At 40.2% G+C, this 18,114-nt stretch overlaps 3 protein-coding genes across 3 annotated transcripts; 1 reads left to right on the top strand and 2 right to left on the bottom strand.

The window, feature by feature from the left end:
* Positions 1-8,789: 8,789 nt before the first annotated feature.
* Positions 8,790-9,997, bottom strand: SARC_08584 (hypothetical protein; the record flags this gene model as incomplete). Its single annotated transcript, XM_014297437.1, has 1 exon — positions 8,790-9,997. One exon carries the CDS (start codon positions 9,995-9,997, stop codon positions 8,843-8,845), a length of 1,155 nt encoding a protein of 384 aa, XP_014152912.1. The 3' UTR covers positions 8,790-8,842.
* Positions 9,998-12,946: 2,949 nt separating this feature from the next.
* Positions 12,947-13,538, bottom strand: SARC_08583 (hypothetical protein; the record flags this gene model as incomplete). The annotated part of the gene is made up of 1 exon (XM_014297436.1): positions 12,947-13,538. Exon 1 carries the CDS (start codon positions 13,463-13,465, stop codon positions 12,947-12,949), a length of 519 nt encoding a protein of 172 aa, XP_014152911.1. The 5' UTR covers positions 13,466-13,538.
* A 902-nt stretch (positions 13,539-14,440) lies between these two features.
* Positions 14,441-17,833, top strand: SARC_08582 (hypothetical protein; the record flags this gene model as incomplete). Its single annotated transcript, XM_014297435.1, has 3 exons — positions 14,441-15,317; positions 16,589-16,857; positions 17,530-17,833. The coding sequence occupies exons 1-3, from the start codon at positions 14,553-14,555 to the stop codon at positions 17,831-17,833; spliced, it is 1,338 nt and encodes a 445-aa protein (XP_014152910.1). The 5' UTR covers positions 14,441-14,552.
* Positions 17,834-18,114: the final 281 nt, after the last annotated feature.

The raw sequence follows: 18,114 nt of genomic DNA, 5'->3' as shown, positions 1-18,114 counted from the left end.
TACCGAATTCATCCGTGGTCTGGTGCGGCATTGGCTTACCCCCATCCTCGCTTCTCTACCGGATTATGACGGATAACCTGGTCCTTCTCGGTATTTCGTACTCTGTATTAACCCATTCCGCGGCACTACACGGCGCAGACCCGATCCGTACCACAGAGGTGGGTACTCTACTTAGTAGGTCAGCAAGCGAATATATGGAACATTCGATAGTAACAGTGTTTTGTCAACACCGGCCCGAATTGACTCAGCACATATCTTCCATTGTCGACTCACTTGGACCAAGCTTCAAACGGAAATTTACTGACCACTTCTTCCCATCAATCTTTCCTAAACCACTACAGCGACTATGAGAGCCATACCATATGTTCATACATTGTATCATACATACTTGCCATTTTTGAAATAAACAATATTATCCCTATATCCCATCACTTGGTACCTAGCTCTCCATCCCATTTAAGGCAGTATACGGGTACATCTAGTCGGTTGGCTAGGAGGAGTCAAAATCATGTCCTTGGAGAGTTTTCAGGAATGTAATCATCGTGGCAAATTTCATCTGAAAGTTCGATCACTTAAAAAATGAAGTCAAAACCGAGTAGCGCTTAGTAAAGGGTGGTAAGTCGAAATAAGCGAACTCAGTCAGAAGTGCCGTTTTGAAAGGCGCGCCTGCTGTAGTTATTAATCACATTCGTATGTGAAATAAGATTTGGTAGTGGGTAAAGTGAAATACCCGTTTCTATGTTCCTGGTCTCTTAAATACTAAATTACGATGACGTCGGATGAGTCATGATTCTATCTTGCTAAATTTATATTCCACTATGTATTCTCCCGGGACCAGCCAATATGGTCCGGTCTTGAAATCCTCTCACAAATCTGGTCCTTTGGTCCGGTCCTATATCTCCGTCCATGATACTTTGTCCACAGAGTCTCACAGCCTGCAGACCATGTCTGTTGTGGGCAAGGTATGACATGAGCTGTCGTTAAATTTGCCAAGAGTCAGCGGGCGGCGATAGTGAATTAGTATAATTCGTCTCTCAACAACGCGCCTGCGATTCCTAACAATGGTCACGAGCGGCCAGCGTTGGGGTAGTGAGAGTCCATTATTGCAACACAAAGTACGAATGTGTGCCACGTATGTGTTGATGGAGGATGGCTTTAGGTTTCTAGCAGCGGAAATACTGATAGTTTACCAGCCAACACGGCCGTGGGGGTGACGATTTTCTACGATACTAAGAAATCTAAGTATTGCCTTTGGGCACTGTGAGAGGTAGCTTTGGTGAATGACCGAGTGGCAAAAATGAATGTATCCCTTGTACGGCGTGTCACAGATTAACAAAATTTGACGTAAAGTTGTGTGGCCGAATAATGTTCGATCGAAAAAGCAGTTTTCATCGTTGGTCAGCAGGGGGCTGTGATACTGTTAAACACGACAATATGTGCCAAAGAAAGGTAGTGTTAAATTGAGAAGAAATTTGAAAACGTACATGCTGAGTAGTCTGGCAACGATAAATCGAATTAAAGCAACCAATGGTATTTGTAAGCGTCCAGGATGTGAATGAACCTTCAAGTGTGCACGAATAGTATTTTAGGTGCAGATATATAGAGTACATTTACAGAGTTAATATTAGGGGTAAAGTTTATATTAGGGGTCAGTGGTTCGAATTGAAGCGCTCAACAAGTGATTTCTTGTAAGCAGTCACTTGCTCAGTGAATGGCATGGACATAGTGCGGAGGTTTTGTTGTAATTCTCGTGCATTTGTCATCTTGTTGCGGAAGAATGCGTCCGCAAACGTGTTCGCCGGACCAAGCGCAATTTGCAGACAGTTCTACTTCGTCAGGAAACGTAGTAATTCTAACATTTCCGGAATATTGGAAGACCGAGAAGCTATGTCGGCCACTGCGGCCTAATTATCGCAGAGTATGCAGACGGTGTGGCCTTGGAATTCTTTGCGACCCAGTGGAAGGAGATACACAACCATCGTGAGTTTGAGAGCGCAGATGGAGTACGGCGTGCGTATCTTTTGTGGGTATCGAATTGTGTGATATGAAATGAAATTTCCACTTAGAATGATGTAGCCCCTAGGACATAAAGAACCACTGGCCCATCGTAAGATATATTTGCCACCGCCAATGGTACTCGGAGCATCCGGAGCTGTAATCATATCCACACAGAGTGGACGAGCTCTACGGTAGTTTCTGAACATACCTTGAAAACTTGAGCTAAGGAAGCGAAGTCGTTGAGGACCTCCTGAGGGATGCAGACATATATATGTTTTGGGCAACGCTTGCCGGTAGGAAGCAACCAATATACACGCTACACATAGAGGGCTGCCTGAAGTAGTTTGGTCGTGAACCAGATAACTTTACCAACAAGGGAGGTGAGCGCACCGAGAGTAGTGGTGGGAGTGCGGCTATGACCTTCGAACGAGTGCAAATACTTTGCACTTGGAATCTGATATTCCGACAGTTCAGATATATTTGCCACCGTCAATGGTACTCGGAGCATCTGGAGCTGTAATCATATCCACACAGAGTGGACGAGCTCTACGGTAGTTTCTGACCATACCTTGAAAACTTGAGCTAAGGAAGCGAAGTCGTTGCGGACCTCCTGAGGGATGCAGACATATATATGTTTTGGGCAACGCTTGCCGGTAGGAAGCAACCAATATACACGCTACACATAGAGGGCTGCCTGAAGTAGTTTGGTCGTGAACCAGATAACTTTACCAACAAGGGAGGTGAGCGCACCGAGAGTAGTGGTGGGAGTGCGGCTATGACCTTCGAACGAGTGCAAATACTTTGCACTTGGAATCTGATATGCCGACAGTTCGCAGTTGCATATTGATCATCACCCCTATCGATCCAGCAATCAGATTGCTCCCTATATTTTACGGCATATTGAAGCTCTTAAATACCGCAAGTGTAAATAGTATTTCGGATTCAGAACGGCCTGGCAGGTGTAGAAGAAAAATCAGCTACTCAGTGACCAGATGTCAACATACGTACCTCCTGTAGCGCGCCACCGGCTTGGCTAGTCGCTCATGGATCGCGAGTAAATTGGCAGGGCCAAAAGCCAGGCAGACCTCAAAACAGAATAAGTTATCCCATTGGAAATGGAGTAAGCTGATATCCTCCTTATGAATAGGATCAATCTGAAGGCGCCGACTACGTCAATGACACTGATACGGGTGTATATTGGGCATTCATTGATTTTCTCAGAAAGGAACGGAGTGTAGTATATCTGATGTTTTCATATTCGATTTCAGCATTCACGCGACTTTGTGCAGATAGGAAAGGTCATGGGTTCGGCGGCATTTGACAGTACTATCTAATCGTGTGGATGTTACCTGACTCAGCGGAGACATACAGTAGCACGACAGATAGAGGTGGTCGCGTGTGTAGGGTTCCATCGAATCGCCTGCACGTAGGTCTGCCTCTATTCTAGACGAGATTACTTCTCTATTGTCATGCGCAGTATTATGATTTGAACATATATAGGATCTATCACGAGCGCCATTAGTGACCGATACGAATACCCTCCGTTAACATGCGTATGAGTACTTCGTTCCCGGAAGGATCGTACCCGACAAACCCTGTGGTAGCACTGTAGGCAGAATCTGCAAATTATATACATAAATATATATTGGTGTATCTTGTGTTGCTAGCACAGCGGCCCTTGTCACTCATGCTGGTTAGCTTCGTGGGCATTAGCTCAACGGAATGATTTACCATGTATACCGGCCTCGAGCACTCATGTCTATATCTGCAGTAGCGGTTAGAGCAATCATGGCTGAGTATTATTGGGAATATTGAGGGTTCCACACAAAAAAAGAGGTACGATTCCTCAACTACAAATACAATTCTCATCTTATAGTATGGGCGTCGATATGTTCATGTAAGCTATCAGAATAATTCTAGGTTATTTTTGATGTTGTCCGAAAAAACTTGAATATATAGATAAGATGAAAACCAACATGCATTTATTATACTCCAATATGAAAGCTGTTTATTCAAGCGTTCATGCGATGCCAGTAGTAGCCTTCTCCAACTCGCCGTATTTACAATCAGGTACTCTACGTTTCAGTCAGAAGGCAACTTTGGTTTTAGACGGGCGCCTCTGTTCTTTGTTGTTGGTCATCTTAGTATGTGCTAGTACTGTATTACATCATTTCCGTCGTGTGAGGAGATTAACATACTTAACCTGTAAAGTATGAGCGTGACTGATAAAAAGTGAGCATTATAATTCTTCTACGTGAAAATCTCCCAGCTTGGTATAGTCTTGGATATAAAGGACCCCATTCAGCCTTTACTTGTAATTTGTGTTTTGGGTCAGTACCAGGGAAACGATTTGGCAATTCTGTGATTTGCGGTTTGGTTACGGCTTTTTGTGCCTGCGCCTGTGGTCTTTGTGCTTTATTGATGCCAAGTATTGCTGAAGATTTTCCTATGGGGCGGAAGTCATTGACCATTCTGATGTGTACAGGATAAAAATCCGTTCTGAAAGTAATCACACAGTTCACAGTGGCGTGAATAGGTCAGTCTTGTATAGAACACCTTCCTTCAAGTCTGGACACACTACCAGATAAAATATGATGAATATTATGTCTAGTTGTTTGTTGAGTTAAAGTGATAATCTAAGTGCACGCTTATTAGCACAGTTGTCTATGAGTTATCCTCGAGCGACGGTCTCGTGACCTAACTATTTGCGCAACTGTATAAGTGGAAGATATCGATTGTAAATTCTATTTGTTATTTATAGTGTCCAATGTGTACTCATTTGCAAATAGAATGAATACAATTTTGGCAACCCTTTTTTCTTTTCGTGCCAGTGTTTAAAACCATATAGTACAAATTATCTTGTTAGGAGGCCAGTTTTCGGGGCGCGTTTGTCAGCGGTGACCGCGGGCACAATAAGCATCTCGTTAGATATCCGAACCAAGCTTTGTAAAACGAATACATCGTCCAATCATCCTGCAATCTCCGTCAGGTGTTGGTACTGTTGTCAAAGATAACGACAAACCCTCCTCTTTGAACTAAAAATGATAGTTATTTCCTGTAAAGCGAACTGCAAATACAGTGCCAGCTTCAGGGGGAATCTCCCAAAACAAGGGATAAAGAATTACTGGGAACCGACTGGCGCCACGTGTACACCACATGACACTCCGTGTGAAATATTCTGTTCTGGATACTCTTCGGTTCTGATCTCATAAAAATAATTAGGCTATCTAATATCCCAATTTTAAATATTTATGCATTGTCAATGTATGGGCAACTTAATCGAAATCAAGCTACACTCAATTAAAGGTTTATTCCGTTCGGGGCTCGGCGCCTAAAATTTCTTTTTTGAGTTTCGTGACGAACCTAGGTATAAAAAAATCACTTTAAAAAGAGAATTGTGCGATAAATTAGTTCATGCACTTCCCAAGATAGTTTTTACATGTTGGTTGCATTCCGAGACAATCCGTTTCGCCAATCCATCTGGATGGGAGAGTAAATTTTGCGCACAAATTAGTATACATTAAAGAAGGTAATAATCGAAGTTTCGACGGAATGGAGTGGACTAGCAAAGCCACTATATTGTCACAATACAATGCTGTGCTAGTCCCCAAATACATATTGCCAAATAGTTTGTCCACAGCTGTCAGTTCCAATATTGCATACACATGGCATATGGAATACACTGAACTTCGTCAGAGAATATACTCTTCGGCCCTGATCTCGTATTGATACTTTACTTTAGATCTTATAGATCAGATTATCCATAATCCTAAGCATTTTTATCAAAGTATGACCAGCCTTTAAAATTGAGTAATCAAAGTATGACAAATTGAGTAATTGAAGTATGACCAGCTTTCAAGATTGTGCTAATCGACCATGTGTCATCATTTTTGAGGTGAGGCCAACTGCATGGAAAAATATTGATTGACAAGGACAAACTGAAATCAAGGAACAGTCAACTGAGAGTTTATTCAGCTCGGGGTTCAGCGCCTGAATGTGTATTTTAGAAAGCTATGGCCTGAAAGTACTTTTTAAAGTTTATAGAGTCTCGTGATGAATCTAGGTATGAGCAGTCACTTTAAAAGAGAATTATACGATAAGTTGTCAGCAGAATCACTTTCCAAAATTTTATTTATTTATTGATTGCATCCCGAGACAATCCATTTCACCAATCCACCTGGATGGGAAAGTAAGTTGTGTAAACAGATTTAGTAAAAAACAATGTGGGCACACATAACAATGTGGACTTCGTCAAAGAATGTAACAATGAAGGCATATCTTCAATAATGATCAGTATACTCCGTCCACTGTATATTGTGTACAAATTGTGACTGATGTCTCTTCCAGCAATAGAGGACACCACAACACCTGTGTGAATCAAAAGAAATATGATACGTGTGCAAGCGCTTAGGGTTATCTTTTAAGGGCTGCAAAGTACGAAAGCAAAAAGTGGAACAGGCTAGGGAACCTAATCTTTGAATCATAAATGATACACATTCCCAGAAGCTAACGCGTTAGTATATCACAATGGTGAACAACAATCCTGCATGATTTCCAAGCATGCATATCTATCTATCATTAGAATATATAAGAACATTTCGACAGTCTCTTTTTGAAATACAAAATTCATGACCCGCACACTTTGTAAAACATGTGAAAATGGCAAATTCTCTCAATGTTTCAGAATTGGAATTGTCATCTACAGATGTGCAAATAGTTCGCATCATAATATAACGTAGTCGGCTATGTAAGCAAGAGACTTGACTGTCAAAGCTAAGCCTGAAAACAAAATTGTGTGATATAGGATCGCAATAATGCCGACCTATAGTTTAATTTAAGAGTGCATCAATACAACATATAGTATAGTCAATGTTGTCCAAAGGTTGGAAACGGCATTGTAGTAGTTTGTTAGCTTAAAGAGCTACTAAACGTATCCTGATCGATATGTCTGCCAGGCGATGGCAGAAGCTGGACTTGCTGGAGTCGGGACTGTTGATTTTGGGTTCTAACAGCCGCCAGCTTTGTGCTATCGGCGCCATGACTGTTTTGCTTTCAATCACCTTTGTGTTACTCGATAAATGATGTTGATTCGCCACGTATCTTTCCAAGGTACTTCTGATTATCTTGGGGGTTCGGAAGTTTTGCTGTGCAACAAATTAGCTCGAACACTATTGTACTTTCGTTTATCACCATTCTACTCCACTTAGTGAACTATATTGATTTTTTTACCCAATGTGTTCAACGTTCTGACTAACTTGGGGGTTCGAAAGTTTTGCTGTGCAACAAACTAGCTCAAAAACTATTGTACTTTTGTTTATTATCACCCTCCTCCACTTACCGAACTATATTGATTGTTTTTTACCCAGTGTTCAACTTTTTGATGAAGAACGCCACTCGTTGTTTGGGTGAGCAGACAATCAGAACTTTGTAAAAACAACTCTGAGCTGTGAATCGGTACCACTTGCTATCTTTTTCAGTTTGAAGCATATGGGGAACTTAATAACGGACACTTAAAGCAAGTTGTTTTACACTCGGATTCGACTCCTCTACCTCGATTCGTCAGTTGTCTGTGCTCACAATCCATGATACATGATTATAGTGTACTTAATTTCATTTAATTTCATTTTCTTCCGTATTTATAAGAAAGGACCTCATGCTGCCCTCACACGAGTGCTAATTAAAGTATTCAGTATTCTCATCTATGTTTCATCACTACTTTAATATCTTCTGTCGTGACTTAGCAGTTTCTGTCGTTCACCGAGATAGTAGATAGTGTTGCAGGCTTATTCTGACGTTCACGAATGTCTACCCTGTTATATACGGCCTCAAGGTATATTATATGACCGGCTATAGCCGGCTATAGTGCCAGAAAACTCGCTTATCGAATCAGTACTACGGTACGGCTCGACGCAGGCACATGTCTTTGTACTAATCGTACAAGTTTATTCCACACATGTGGCAACTTAAACTATACAGTATCGCGTTTTAGGATCTCAAAAAGTAAATAATATCGTGACGCGACTTTTTGTTAATATGACCATCTCAGAAATAAGCTGACGCGAATTCTATTAATGACCGACCGTCTCAGATGTGAACTGAGGCGAATTTCTATCAATGACCGACCGTCTCAAATGAAAATTGACGCATGCGTCTATTAGTGACCGACCGTCTCAGATATGAATTTAAAGCAAATGTCTTTTAAAGCAAATGTCTGTAAGCGACTGACCATCTCAGATTTGAACTTGACGCAAGTGACTTTTACGGTTTCTATTAGAAATAGACCGTCTCAGACTTATACTGACGCGAGAATCTATTACTGACCGGTACTCTCAGATTCAGACCGAGAGTTTCTGCAATAAATATCGAACGTCTCAAATGTTAACTAACGTGAGTTCTATTAATGATTGACAATGTTCATCTGCTTCAGACTATTGGCAACTGCGGTTTGCATATCTCAATAGCGCACCTATCAAGAACAAACGTTGTAAACTGCATGCGCTGAAGTATGTGATGTCGGCTGTGAGAGTAAACACTGCTTGTACTCTCATACATATAGATACATATAGCATGAGGTGCTGAGAGATGTAGGGTGCACACAGACTTGGTCCACTATGGTTTGTACATATCTTGTATATTGATATATGCAACATATTCGACTATTGAGATTCCACTATTGCTTGCGATCTGATGTGAAAAACACATATTCGCGCGAAGTAAGTTAGTTGTACTGAAGAGTTGTTCCCATCAGCCGATTATACTGCACGCAGTATGACAAAGCCTTTCACATTACTGATTCCAAAAAAAATTTATGTGGACAAGATATACTACCTAATTAGATTATACTTTACTGCATGTGTCTACCGTACATCATCTGCTGCTGTTGCTGCTGATGTTGTTGCTGTGTTGCCTGATTACTCGTCATTGGACTTCCCATTTGCCTATTATGCAGCATTTGCGCCTGCGCCTGTACCTGTGCTTGTGTGTGCGCCTGCGTTTGTGCCGGCGTGGGTGTCTGTTGGCCACGTGCAAGTCCCAACGTTGGTGACATCCCCATGGTGCCCTGTGTACCTATTTGTTGAGGCGTAACCATATTAGCAGTCCTGAAGATAGACTGCCCACTATTTAAACTCGGTATCACCAGCCCGAATAAGTTTAGTCTACCTCCGGCGAGTAACGCAAGAATCAACAAGTCCTTGTTCTCTGGATTGGCAGGCAACTGCACGTATCCATAGCAATCATTGACACTTAAGCGAGACTTTATAGTCTCCAGCCGTAGATCATTTACCCTTTTCTCCTCCGGAGGAATCGTGGATAAACCGTGCATAACTATAAAACCATTTGCTTTCAACTCTGCTTGCGGTTCGATCCCCAATTGATCTCTCGCATGCACCGTCGTTATCTCTAGATTTTGGGGCAATCGGTCCAACGGAAATGCCTGAGTATTCTTCGCTCCGTTCACGAACCTCGCAGATAGCGCACACATGTGTGGGTATTCTATTTGATTCCACCGAAGGGTGCCATTCCAGTGTAGTGAACTCGCATTATTTGCTTGTGTGGGAGAGGGGGTAGGTTGGAATGGCATCCCTGGCCCCGGTGACAGTAGATTCACAGGACCTTTACCATTGTTCATCGCATTCGCATTCGGAATAGCGGTTGCATCCGCGTTGTAGTTGGCGCCCCTACCCGCCGGCGTGAAGCCGTTTGATTTCGGATTCGTGTTTGTGGTGGCGTTGTTAGCACCGGCAGGATGTGCGCTCGTGCTGGTTCCTGGTTTGTTATTCACTGGTGGCTTTGTCGTATGTACATGGGGGAGGGGGGCCAACTGCTCCGCTAAAAACTCAAGCACGCGCGAAGGCAAGCAGAACATAACCAACTGTCCATCCTTTGTCATCACTTCCAGATTTTCAATGGCCGCATTTTCATTGAGTGCCGTGCGATATAACATACGCAGTGGTTCAAGATCTCGCGGGGATATAACGCTCAGCTGCACGCCCAACATAGAACTATCTGAATTGTGATGTAAAAGAAGGATAAGATCACATTAGTCGATATAGCTAAGTCAAAGATGAACAACAGAGAGGTAGGTGAGAACGTAAAATAGAGTGAATTTAATACATCCCAAGTGTTATCGAACTATGAAACTCTATATGCACAGACGTTATTGTGCAAGTCTGAATTCCAATAGTAAGCGCTCGGTATTATATGAGGTATAGATAAATGTATAGAAGCCGAGGGGTGTATGTGCAAAAAAAAATCACGCACAATTGCAAATTCTAGACATGTAGAAAAAAATATTAAAATGAACAACCTCTGTTAATTTGAAGAATGCAAGTTAGTCAATGGTATCTTTCAGATGTGAATTGCCAATAAAAGTGATACTTGATTATGAAATACTACGTAGAGATGTACGTGTTGTGATCTTCTTATTATTGTAGGACCAAAATAAGCATGCGTTCCTGTGTGGCGGGCGAAGTACTATATGTAATGAAGAAATCTAAAGACTACTTCATGGTTTTCAAAGTGTTGTTAGGACCATATTATGGGAAAATTTCATTTCATTTCGAGACGGTATACAGAACATGTGAAACGCCAAGCGGTCTTTATAATTAAAATAAAATAAAATGAAAGGTTGGCTTATTCTGAAGTGGTATGTTGACCGACCCAGAAATGTTCAATTAAATTCTAACTTGGACGTGAAGTCTATACACAAACACAAACACAGACACACACACAATACATGCAGACTACACAGAGGCGTGGACACACACTTGTATTTTATATGCATATATATATATATATATATATGAATAAATATATATACATACACACACACACACACACACATATATATCTATGTGAAGATATATATATATATGTATATATAAATGTATATACACACACACAGACACAGACACACACATATATATATATCTATTGAATATATATATATATATATATATATAAACATAAATATATATCTACACATACATAGATACATGGATACAAACATAAAAACGTATACATACATATATACACACACATATATATATATGCAGATATGTATATATGCAACTAAATCTACAACTATATATGTATATATATATAAATAAATATATATGTATATATAGATACAGATATGGATATATGCAACTAAATCTACAACTATATATGTATATATATATAAATAAATATATATGTATATATAGATACAGATATGGATATATGCAACTAAATCTACAACTATATATACATAAATGTATATGTATATATATATTTATACAATTGTAAATTTAGTTGCATATATATATATCTGTATCTATACCTATATGTATAGTTTATGTAAAAATACATATATATACATACATATATACAAATATAGACATGTGTGTATATATAATCATACACAGCTCATAAATAAAATACATATTTCTATATACATACATACACACACACACTTTCATATGTATATATATATATATAAATAGATACAAACATAAATAAGAATATACAAATAAATATATATATATATATATATATACAACTATATATAATTATATATACAAATAGATATATACATATATACGTATATATACACACATAGATATATATATACATACGTAGATATATACAAATATATATATATACATTCATACATATATGTGTATAGATAATCATATACATACAAGTATAAATAAATAAATACACATGTATTTATATACATTCACACACAGAAACAGACACAGACACAGACACACATATATATATTTGTACACACACACACACATATATATATATAAACTTACAAATGCATACATTACATACGTACATACACACAATATATGCAGACTACACAGAGGCGTGGAAACATACTTGTATTTTATATGCATTTATATATATATATATATAAATATAAATGATTAAATATGTATCTATAAATATATATACATACACACACACATACACACACACACATATATATATCTACGTGAAGAGAGAGAGAGAGAGAGAGAGAGAGAGATATATATATAAATATATGAATAGATATGTATATACACACACGCGCGCACATACACACATATATACATATCTATAGAATATATATATATATATATATATAATATAATTATAATATATATATATAAACATATATTTATATATATATACACACACATATATCTATTATATATATATATTTATTAAACATAAATATATATCTACACATACATACATATATACATATACACACACACACACACATATATATATATATATACAGATATGTATGTATGCAACTAAATCTACAACTATATATATATATACAAATAAATATATATGCAACTAAATCTACAACTATATATATATACAAATAAATATATATGTGTATATAGATACAGATATGGATATATGCAACTAAATCTACAACTATATATACATATATATAAAATATATTTATATAATTGTAAATTTAGTTGCACATATACATATCTGTATCTATCCCTATATGTATAATTTATGTAACATACTAGATATATATACACATATATACATTCATACATATATGTGTATAGATAATCATATACATACAAGTATAAATAAATAAATATACATGAATTTATATACATTCATACACACACAGACACACATACACATATACTTATACATATACATTTATATAAACGTGCACACACACACACACACACATATATATATTCTGAATGTATGCCTGGACCGATCTGAAGAAATTATAAACTAGCATATTTGACTTATGAATACATAGACATTCACAAGTATGGCACATAGTTATATACACGGATTAGCAAAGAGGAAAATAAGCACTATATTCACACAAAAACATTAAAGAATGTCGGACTTCCGTATCTACACACATACTCGCTTTCATAAATACATCCATAGGCGAAGATATCCGTAAAAGTGCTCAAACACACGCTCACATACCGTTGGCCAAGTCAATGTATGTCTTGTCCTTGTACCTTGCAACAAAGTTGACAGGTGCCACCGGGAATGCGTTGTTCGCCAGTACAAAGCAATACTGTGTTGTGTTTGTATCCGTGCTATTACTATCCAGTGTTTGCAGAGCCAGCGCCAAGCCGTCGCTGAACGCCAGACACTGAAAGCCTCCGTAGAAGTCTATGCCTTTGTACCACGAGAGGGCCCTGTGCTGCGATGTCGTGAACGGCATCATCTCCACGGGTTGCTGCGCGCAATAATCTCTATACACAACCATCGCACACGACGTATCCATGTCGCTCAGAGCTTTAAAGTGCTGTATAATAGCGGTTACATAGCGTGTGCAGAAGGTGTGATGTGTACCAGACATGGCACCGCTGCCGTCTATAAGGAACATCAGCTGGTGCTGTGTGCGTTTGCGTTCTATAGCCTGGGTCTGGTTTTTACTGGACTGTGGGGGTTGACCCACAGCGGGCATAGTCTCCACACGCTTCATCATGAGCACTGACTTGTGCGACTACCTGTATGCGTGTCGTATGCTAATAAACCACTTTCGTGTGAAGTTATAACACTTTCGTGTGAAGTTATAACACTTTCGTGTGAAGTTATAGCCCTCCTGTGTACTATTTTAGAATTTTTGTGTGATATGAGACCACTCCCGTGTTCAACGAAAGCCTGATGGAGTATCCGTGCGCAACTGTATGATGCCCCCGAATCTGCCATCGGGGAGAATTCGGTGACTACTATAATTAGGATCGGATTGCCAGATATATAATGCAATAGCTAACTAGGTTTATGATAGTATAATATAGTCGGAAGTACATCGGTTACGCTGCTTTGCTGTTAAAGTAAGAAAGATCACAGAAATACGCCGACGTAACCTGAATTCATAGTCTATTCGTCATCGGATCAGAGGGTCACCGAGATCAACGAATGGCTACAACAGAGATATAAGTAAACTTCTACCAGGAAAGTGTAATACATGAGCGTTTCAATATAACACGCATACAATATGTGAAGACATGCATGTACAAATGAATGAGCATGATTCTAAGCATGAGAGCTATGTATATAGGCGGCAAAGACTGCCTACGGTTGAATGTGTTTACAAGGTTGCTAAACACCCCCTCTGGGAACTTGCAAACCACGCCCTAGTCATCTGTATTTATTTATTTTTATTTTCATTTAAAAAAAGAAAGAAAGAATGCTCTTGTTTGTCAATTGCCTTCTTCTTCTGCTCCCTCTCTTTTGTTTGATGAAGGCTACCTGTGCGGGCACTGGGCTGTGGGCCTGTGCCCTGTGGCTATGGGTTGTCAGGCTATGCATAGTTTGTTTTGTGGTCTGTGGGCCGTGGCTATGGTTTGTCAGGCTATGTATGGTTTGTCAGGCTATGTATGGTTTGTTTTTAATTATTTATTAGGGATTCAGGTCTCTTGGTTTCACGGTATACACATACGGCAGTACTTGTGGTGTGGTTCAAACAGAAACAACGCTGGGTCACTGGGACGCATGCTCGATAGTACAGAACAAAATATAGCTGTAGGCGCATATCATTGTCTTGTTACTTTAAGATAGAGTTGTGCGTTATGGGACGAAATATTAAGGCGATTGACGATACTAACGTACTAGTTGTCGGGTCAGTACACGACGGCCCAAAAACACTCAGGGATATGTGTGCTACCACTTTAGAACCCCTTGGGAGAGCACCACTAAAGAAGTCAAACAGCGATGCCAAACGACAGCGGTTAATATGTAATGGAGAAGATGAAGAGGGGAAAAAGACCTGCACATGGCAGTGTAATTCTGTGCTAGTGGAAGCAAAGGAAGGGGAACAATCAAGCAGGCATAAAGTTACAAAGTATGTCACTGAGCACACATGTACTGCGCCGCCTGCGAAATCGCGTATTCGTAGACCAAGTTCTACTTCATCTAAGCCAACAAAGGCAAAGAAGATCATATTCGACACTGACATCGGCATAGACGATGCGATGGCCGCCGTGTTTGCCATCGCCAGTCCAGAGATAGATCTGGTTGCTATGACAACCGTGTTCGGGAACGCCACGGTGGAAAATGCCACACGCAATGCACTACACGTTAAAGATAAGTTTAAACTCACAAACACTGTCATCGCGAAGGGTACAAATAAGCCTATTGTAAACGCGTATGTAGACCCTACTGTCATGGTACACGGTATCGCCGGCCTTGGAGATGTCGATGTCCCGGTATCGACCACGTGTGAGGCGATAGACACCCCCGCATATCAGTACATTATCGATTCGTTGAAGGCAGACCCCAATAATATCACACTGGTGGCAGTGGGCCCACTCACCAATCTAGCACTAGCACTGGCGGTATGTATATCCTGTGATGCTCTGCTGTTGTCATACTAGCGTCTTCTCTCAATTGATGTGTACGCTGTGCGTGTCCACCCATTGGATTGAACCGTGTAATACGTAATAGTATTGATATTTAAAGTGCCTTCTCGGTTTTATGTACAACTGTGTTCGTTTTACCCTGCTGCTAGTCCGTCTGGAACGGAGGTAAATAAGTCATGACATATATAAGAAGGTTGTACATTTGTTTCTGAGCTTGAGACCTGGGAATCACTATCGGCAGAGGTGTTCTGGATACAAGGCTAGAAAAATATATGATACGATAAGTATTTATCTGTTTTACTTGTGACACAGACACACACACACCTACTTTGATGGCAAGGTCGTCACATACTGTGCGTCATTGCGACTGTAGTAGTGTATGCGTAGTGGAACATAGAGTGCCGAGTCTCCTTCTGGTCGGTTGAAATCTTCTGTAAGGAGTATAAGTACATACGAAGCATATTACATATGCGTCCTGTTTGCAAGGAGAGCATTGATACGGGCAATATTAAGCTTTACGGAGTGATTGTAAACATCAGGTGTCAGTAGAAGTACTAGCTCAGTATTGGGCTGTTGTAAGCATAGGCTGTGAGTGATAATCATAGTATTACCTCTTCCTGGAGATAAACTGGGGTGAAATCACGAGGTACTGTTTAAGTGTGCCTCTTTCACAACAGACCATTCATACTGAAAATGTGTTGCGATCGCGCAAATCAGTGATACTCTACTGCTGTGCTTCTTATACGTACAGCCTCGGGTGCATACTTCAATGCTCGAGTGTGCATGAGGTTGGTTGCTCACTTTCAGATTCATATTCAAATGCGAGGAAGCTGCTGTATGCTTATAGTTTGTTGTCTCTATCTAGGTGCTGTTAGTGAGTGCACGCTGGAGACGCTCCGTGATCTTTAATCGGTCGCATACACTTGATGACTGTAAGAACCCACTCTCACTTCTCCATAGAACTATACATAAGTGTAGTTGTCATTGTCTGTGTGCATATATATATATACGCTGACTTTTGAATTGGCTTGGACACCCGAGTAACACCGAGTATGGTCGCTGTCGCATGCGTTGCTATGATGCCGTGTCGTGGACTGAAAACGTGAGCGTATGTTCACTTTGTTTTGGTACTTTCGGATTTGCATCCAAAGCTGTAGAACCGCAGTCTGGCACCCAGCACTTTGCCACCGATTAGTCCGATTTTCAGTACGCCATTGCCCTGACTATAGCTTTCGTATCAATTACAGGCATGCCCGGAAATCACCAAGCTGGTTAAAGAGGTGGTGATCATGGGTGGAGCTTTCGGGTTAAACGAAGCATATGGCAACAAAACTTCATGTGCCGAGGCTAACGTATACTTAGACCCACACGCTGCCGATAAAGTGTTCACCGCTGACTGGCCGGTGGTCATAGTGGGCTTAGATGTAACGCAGAAGTGTATCTTCACCCATGACTTTATAGATAATTTAAGGACAACTGCGGGGGAGATGGGGCAGTTTGTGTGGGATGTCAGCAGGTGTGTGTACTTGTGCGAAGTATTGTGCTAGAGTGTATGATGTATAATCCTTCTGTCCCGACCTACCAGTTCTGAAAGGTGAGTTTCTGCCCTAATAGAGGCATCGTTTGAAGCGAATTGGGCTGCCGTTACGAGTTAATGGTGGCAATCATTACAGGAATGTGATATGTATACCTCAGGAGGCAAATGATCAATTTTCAAAATTGAGTTGGACCTTAGCACCATTTGTACGTCATTTAGTTATTTTCCTATAAAGTCGCAGTGTTGTTTCGTCATCCTTCAATGGCCGACTGTATCCTACATGACAGTAGTATTGTCTGCGTGTCCCACTATGTAGCTCCTTTTTTCAATTGAGCCGATCATACCTTGTACATACTCGTGGCACAATCTGAAAGGTGCATTGACTTGTGCGTCTCTCTGTTGCGGCCGCTGTTTGCGCTGCTTCTGATGTTATTCCTATTGTAGAAATTATACAAGTATGCAGTTTTTGGGGCAGTATCTGGCCGTATACGCCCGTGATTTTGAGCGAACCTCCGGACAGTTGTGATTTGTCACGTGTGCGCGCATGTGTTGTTAAGTGTTTATGTATTTATAGCTATATACCACCACCACGCAAGTGACTCAAAAAGTGATACTTACCACAATCCTGGTGTATCGTGTGTTCTGATGCAGGTTCTACCTGAAATTCTATTCGGAAATTGTGGGACTTACGAAGGGGTGTCACGTCCACGATCCGTCCGCGATCGCCTATGTGATCAAACCCGACTTATTCACGCTCAGGAAGGGTCCGGTACGCGTGGTGTGTGAAGGCGTAGCAGCTGGTCTGACGATACAGAAGTTAGACAGAAAGAGGTATCACGTAGACAACTGGTCTCCACACAGGGCACAGTGTGTGGCTGTGGATGTGTGCAATGAGGAGCTTGTGGAACTGTATCGCAGCACGTTGGTGGCTTATGCGAAGAAGCAGACAGAGTAGCGGTAGAGCTGCTGCACTAATATTCAATAAAGAACATGTCATGAATATCAGTCGTATCAGCAGTGGTCTTGGATATGCGTAGATTTAAATACTAGTTTATAAAGATGAACGTGTACCAACGGTATTTCTGGATACTGTCCGGATAATATACCACAATGAGAGCATGACGCCAAATGACCCGTAATATATATATATATATATATATATATATATATATATATATATATATACACTATACTATACTATATATATATATATATATATATATATATATATATATA

This window comes from Sphaeroforma arctica (assembly GCF_001186125.1).
Source record: "Sphaeroforma arctica JP610 unplaced genomic scaffold supercont1.785, whole genome shotgun sequence".
NCBI lineage: Eukaryota > Ichthyosporea > Ichthyophonida > Sphaeroforma > Sphaeroforma arctica.
The sequence above is the reverse complement of the archived record's forward strand: the minus strand, read 5'-3'. Positions and strand labels throughout refer to the sequence as shown.